A 6,672-nucleotide genomic window follows, 5' to 3' on the forward strand; every position below is an offset into this window, starting at 1 on the left:
ATATATAATAGTTAGAAAATGTGTATTTTATATACATCTAGAGTGTACGTCTATCCTTATGCACTGATAACCTATGTATGCGAATATAGTCATATACGAATGCATTTTAGTATATTTGTATATTAAGAGATACATTTAAGAACGGATTCAACTTTGCAACTTTTATTTTTTGAAACAATAGGCCTGTTGCAACTGAATTGCATCTTGTTTATTTACAACGATATATTTTGTCTTATATATACGAATACGTTTATATACGAATACACATAAGTATGTTTAAGTCGTGTGGTACCTTATGAAACAAGCTTCACATCGCAACTTTTATTTATTGAAACAATAGGCCTGTTGCTATTGATTTCCGTTTTGCTTGCTAGTGCACGGTTGATTACGACCGTACGAAATACCCGTTATTGGTAGTTAAAAATTCTTCTTGATATTAAAAAATAATAATTTCATCTTGAAATTCGACAAGCGCTGCATTATTCACTTCCAGAATGAGACGCTGCGTTCCAGGTGTATCTCTAGCGTCTGTCTATTTCCAACCAGTCAAAATAGTCACGCTCTCCGTCCGTAATGGTCTCACTAAATGCATACCCCGTTCCGCTGCCCTCGCTAGAGTTCTCTGTATTCACTGGATAAATGTTTTGCTGGTTGTTGTAAAGATCTATGTCTTGCATAAGTGCTGGACAGCTAGACCTCGACTGAATTTGCCTACCGAAATCAGTTGCTCTTCTCCCGGATTGTGCAAGTCTAATTGAAGCACGCCGTTGAGTATTTTGTCGTGTGCCTGGGTGAGATCGCTGCCTACATGCCCGAACTGCCTTCTTTGAGGCCTTCGCAACAGAATGTACCATCGATGATGTACGATGTACTGCACTCTTCACGTTGATTTTTGAAATGCGTACTTTAGAAACACTGACATCGGATAAGGCGTCGTTTAATACATGTTGCTGATGGTTTACAGCCATAGGATTCTCCAATAAATCAGCTACTATTGCACGCACAACATCTGTGCCTGTGCAATTGTATGCAGTATTCCACCAACCCACGTAAAGCTTCGACAGCTTTGACACGCACCCTAGCCTCGAACCTTCGGTAAAAGAACGGATTGCACAAGCAGCTTTCTCTGGACTTCGCAGACAAGAATCAAATAACTTTTTACTTGGTAACTCATGAAGGGCGATAGAGACCACAAGGTTAATTTGAACCTCTCTCAAAATATTCAAGGGGCAGAGAAGCTCGTCAGTTTTACTATTGCGGCCATGGCGGAGAATTATGGCAATGACTTCCTCATGATCGAACCACGCCATATGGTGGGAAGCTAGGTCATAATTATCTGATGTCTGTGTATTGCCGGTGGGTTCCTCTACCAAATTGATGCTCCGCTTTCGATTCTGCAAGCCTTTCTCCTTAGATGCGCTGCGATAGGTGAACCCGTGTGGGGATAATCGACAAACCGAAGGTGGACCCATTGAATCTTTATCTCTGCTCCTATTTGTTCTTAATACGCGCTCACATTTATACGCGCTTGTGTTCAGCACTGTATCTTCTCCATCGTACTGAACTTGGTCGTATTTTGGATTTATATTTCGTACACGGTAATTAAACATCTTGTCGCCAGCAACTTGCGTGAACCTATCCAAATCCGCTTCGTAATTGTATTCAAAATATCTAGTAGACATTGTGTAAAACACATGCCTTCCTATGCTATTTCAAACGCTCGCTTACATGCAACTCGCCATTATTTTCCACACACTTACATCGGAAAGCAGTGTTGTGCTGGATTGTACATTTGAGTGAGGATATGCTTTGTGGTCTTCTATAGTATATATGCAATTGCACATCGCTGATTCATTAACGCGTTACCAGTTTCGTCATTTCGGGTGTAAATATTTCACTACCTACACGCATATATGATATATACAAAGGACAAATAGCGACGTTTTCGGTTTTGTAAATACAGTGTCGTCTCCTGGCGGTGGCTGTCCTGACTCCAGAGTTCAACTTTTTGTCTCTGGGACTCGGGTGTGGGATATAATATTTACTTTTTACTCCAAGATGAAAGCCATCTAATATTTCGAGAGTAATGATTGATACTGGTCATTGGTCAATCTGTTGGCCGACATAATATATTTACATCATTACACAGTTACACAGTATGCACACACTTTTAGTCTTTTACATAATAATAGTACAGTTTTCTTTTAATTTTTGGCGACTTCTTGTGCTCTTGTTGTGCTGGACTGTTAGCTGTAGATAGCCTCACAGCCACAGCACACAGACAGGCCACTCCTCACAGGCCCAGCGGCCAGCACCCCGGCCCCCAGCCCTGTCAGGCTGTTGGGCTGTCATACTACGGGTTTCTAGAGGATCAGCAAAGGGTAAAGGCTATAGACCATAGAGAGAGGATGTCTATTGTCCAGTCCCCAGGCCCAGGGCCCAGATCACTATCAGAGATCACGGATATGCAGTCAATTTTTCAAAAAATAAATATTTCCCTATTTAGTGGAGTCCCGGCAGGTCCTATTTACATGTCTGCCTGAGCCGGACCTGAGACCTCAAACCTCAGCAGCCCAGGCCTAACCTCATACCGTTTTTCATTTATAAATCGAAAAATATATACGTTTACGTTCAGCTTTTATTTCATATGCGGTCCTTTGTATGCTCATAGGTGTAACTTGCGGGTCTTTAAAGTGTGTATCATGTTCACGATACGAACCAGTCCTATAAAAGAACTTAGGTAGGCCCTTCTGATCACATTATAACCGCTATAACGTTTTAAAATCCAATAAATATGCGTTTACGCTCAACTTATATCCCGTACCCCCACAACGTTATGAGCGTAGCACAGGCCCACTGTCCTGAATAGTGTGTCCAAAATTGAGTATTATTTAGAGACTGTAGAAATCTTGATGCCACCACTGGAAGAGCCACCTAAACTGCCACCTACAGTTCGAGCCACCTAAATTGGCCACCATTGTAAGAGCCACCTACAGTCGCCACCTACGCGATACCATAGTATACTGTACGTGTATACACAATAAAATTAAAAGAATTCTTAGTATGATTTATGCCTAATAATACGCGTATATGTGTGTATTGAGACATGTTTTGTCTGAACCGAAATTTAATCTTGTATGTATTTATTGTCCTCGCTCTCTTCAATTTGCAATCACCACGATTATAAGAGTCCGTCTGGCGAAGAAGACTCTTGACTACTTCCCGCGTTACCCGTTGAATACCAGAAGTACCGCCAACATCACTACATAATCCATCCACTCTCTTTCTTTTCTTTGATCGGTGCGCCAACTTTCCAATGCTAATGTACCACTGTGGGTTCCAAGCAGATTGTTTGCAGTATCAACGAATAAAAGTGTCTCCAGACTTGTGAGTACACTTCGTAGCTTTTTGACTGTCCATGTCTCAAAAATAGGATCTTCTAGAAGTGATAAATTCCCACAATCTCCAAAAGCATCTACATTAACAACCTCGTGAACTCCAGTTGGAAGTTCAAAGAGTACACCGGTCTTTACATCCTTCTCTCCCGGATGGTACTGTGACTTACGCTCCACTTTGACTGACATGATTTTCGGTCTCACTTTAATGTCTACTAGCTATATAATCTCTCAGTACAGCTCAATACAAACTCGATATAACGCTCAATTTTCGTGGTGTTTACACACATATACTATGTATTGTACGCATGTGTGATTTACTATAGTGATTACTATAGTAATGGTGGTTTCGTGTCAGAATTTTCATGGATGGTGTCAATAATGGGTGTAGGTGACGACTATAGGTGGCTCTTACAATGGTGGCCAATTTAAGTGGCTCGATCTGTAGGTGGCGGTTTAGGTGGCTCTTACAGTGGTGGCATCAAAATTTCTCGAGTATGTGACCTACCACTGCCGCCAGGGGCCTATTCTCTACTCTGGAGGGCCCTCAAGAGAGCTAGGGCCCTCTCTACTCTCTCTCGCTCTCTAGTGTCTAGAGTAGTAGAGAGTCAGAGGGCCCTGCCACTGGGGCCTGGGCTGCGGCCTGTACCCTGTACATAGGCTGTCACTATAGCCCACTTCATCTTGTCCTTCATTCCTTCGCTTTTGCTCCTTCTCTACAGAGTACAGACTACAGACTACAGTCTGATCACAGAGTCTACTTACATAGTCGCTTTTAAACTCGCCACTGTGGCCCGTGGGACTGAGCCACACTGTGGAGTGTAGACTGTAGAGTGTGGACTGTGGACTGTGGACTGTGGACTGTGGACTGTGGACTGTGCTGGGCTGGCATGAGGTCGCGACATGTCGTCTTAAAAAACATGTAAACGACCGTCGCGACGTGTCGTCTGAAACATGTCGTATGTCGTTTCGATATACATACTGGACATGTTGTCATACATATAGTCGGAAACTTTCATAATTTTCACATTCACCCATTGGTAATCGATGAAAGGTTCCGTGGAGATTGGCGAAATTTTCAGATATTGATGATTCAGAGGCTCTAATTTCTTCAATCTTGAGTCGGCCATAAGACATGTCGCGACACCAATGTTGCGACATGTCCCTAAAAAAATATGTAAACGACCGTCGCGACGTGTCGCCATAGGCAAAAGACATGTCGTTTACCAGCTCAGGGACTGTGGACTGCAAAACTGACAAACTGTGGACCATTTGGCATTTTCAATCTTGGATTTTTGGTGGTATGTATATCGAGGAGGATACTCTGTGCACAAATGCGTCAAAATGATTTTTTTATATTGGTTAAACCAGCCAACCAGATGCAGTGGTGATAGGACGTAAAATAGCACAAAGTCAAAAAGCTGCTTTTTTTTCTGACTTTGTATCATTTCAACATTTGCAGTTTGTTTCGTTTTTATGTTTTTTTGTATTATAAACAAAAAATTAAAAAAATTAAACCAAAATAGGCACTCCGAAATTCCGAATAAATATTCCAACTTTTCCAAGTCCAAAACAACCCAGGGCCAGGGGCCAGAACCCAGGAGCAGTGTACTGCCTACTCTACTAGTAGATAACTAGAACTAGGCCCCAAGGCCCAGGGGCCAGGAGCCCAAGAATTGAAGAATGATAGTTGCTCTGTTTATATATTTGTTTTTGTTTTTTTTTGTAACACGGTGATGACGGTGATGCTGTTCACTGTGTATTTACACTGTTACAGTACGTATTCCAGTATTTATTTTTTTACAAAATACATAGCCTCCATTTGAATAGAGGGGAGGCTAATCAAGCCATGTATTTATGTAAAATATCATTGCTGTTTTATTTTTGGTTCTTTATTATAAAATAAAAACCTTTAACAATATGTATGTGTTTTTTTTTTACAACTAATTTTAAAACAAATGCATACTTTTGGGTGCTATTTGTGGTCTTAAAAAAATACATATATAAAAAGGAAAATATCTAGGGTCACCAGAGTTAGACTCCACTACATACTCTGGTCACACACTTTCTGACTGTCACAGCGTCCTTTATGTATCTCGTACTGTCCCTTTTTTTTCCTTTTTTTTTAAACTCCTATCAACTGTAAAAAATGAAAAATAAACGAAACCAGCAATGGCCAATGAAAGGTGATTACAAGTTCTGATATCCTAAAAGAATCCATAGCCTTCTATGTCTTTTTGAGGGCTATGAATAATCACATGGAAAATCCAGAGCCTACTTCAATTGACAAAAAAGGTTAAACCCCCAAATTGCTTTTCCAATGACAATTCAAAAAATGATGATACAAGAAAAGACTCCGTAAAGAGTTCAGTATGTACATAAAAAAATGAAAAGTATATATAGAGCACTGAGAATTTCCAATAGATTTCAGGACGGACCGAGGGTTGAACGGATCGCGCAGCAGGTGTACTCGACAGTGGCACTGATCTGGGCGGAAGTGACCGTGGGACCGTGGTCCGTGAGACGCCGTTGTCGACTGTGATGATAAGGGGCATATTGAATCATGTAACGTATAACTTTATTTCATCCTATAGGAAGGATTATATATATATATATATATATATCCTTCACTTAGTCATCTATAAGTATATTGTTCACATGTAAGTGCAAAGTACTCTGTTATAAGTGTCGTATCTCTTACGACACTATGACAGGTGTCAGTTCATCTTTATGTACAATACTTGGTACCGAACTGATATTGTATCTGTAATATTTATAACAGTGTTGGATTTGTCTTGACAGGTGAGTCGGTAGGCTTGTCAGCGCTTTCACTGTGGGCCAGAGTGTGCTGAAAAATTGGTCGTCGGAATCGTCCGGATCACCGTGAGGAATGAGAGAGCCACCATGAGTGTGCAAGATGGCTGGCGTCTGATGGTAATCTTGAATATGAGCGTAGGAGAAATTGGAAGTAGAGCTGAGGTCATAAATAGTATTGAGAGTATATTAGACAAGGGCCGAGTCGAATGAATTGATTGAATTTGTCGTCGTATAGAGGGGTTTAGGTGGCGATATGGGGGGCAGTGGGCCAGATTGACGAGGTTCCGTACGTACCTGTGGGGGTGAGTGATGTGAACATTGGAGGTAACAAACTGTGCGACTTGGGGCAATGAGTAGGAGTGATGAGATGCCACTGGGTTTGACAGGGTCGCAACGTCGGGCGGTATGATGCTGACAAAAGGAATGGGAGTAGAGTGAACAATGGGCAAAGTAAAACAGT

At 41.4% G+C, this 6,672-nt stretch overlaps 2 protein-coding genes across 2 annotated transcripts; both read right to left on the reverse strand.

Annotated features, from left to right (window-relative positions):
- Nucleotides 1-179: 179 nt before the first annotated feature.
- Nucleotides 180-1,874, reverse strand: SARC_08701 (hypothetical protein). The gene has a single exon (XM_014297312.1). It carries the CDS (start codon nucleotides 1,680-1,682, stop codon nucleotides 522-524), a length of 1,161 nt encoding a protein of 386 aa, XP_014152787.1. The 5' UTR covers nucleotides 1,683-1,874; the 3' UTR covers nucleotides 180-521.
- A 1,267-nt stretch (nucleotides 1,875-3,141) lies between these two features.
- On the reverse strand, nucleotides 3,142-3,759 carry SARC_08702 (hypothetical protein). Its single transcript, XM_014297313.1, has one exon. The coding sequence runs from the start codon at nucleotides 3,582-3,584 to the stop codon at nucleotides 3,228-3,230; it is 357 nt and encodes a 118-aa protein (XP_014152788.1). The 5' UTR covers nucleotides 3,585-3,759; the 3' UTR covers nucleotides 3,142-3,227.
- Nucleotides 3,760-6,672: the final 2,913 nt, after the last annotated feature.

This window comes from Sphaeroforma arctica, assembly GCF_001186125.1.
Source record: "Sphaeroforma arctica JP610 unplaced genomic scaffold supercont1.808, whole genome shotgun sequence".
Taxonomy (NCBI): Eukaryota; class Ichthyosporea; order Ichthyophonida; genus Sphaeroforma; species Sphaeroforma arctica.

Excerpts from the sequence above, each read along its gene's own strand:
- SARC_08701 (XM_014297312.1), bottom strand. The coding sequence starts at position 1,682 with ATGTCTACTAGATATTTTGAATACAATTACGAAGCGGATTTGGATAGG.
- SARC_08702 (XM_014297313.1), bottom strand. The coding sequence starts at position 3,584 with ATGTCAGTCAAAGTGGAGCGTAAGTCACAGTACCATCCGGGAGAGAAG.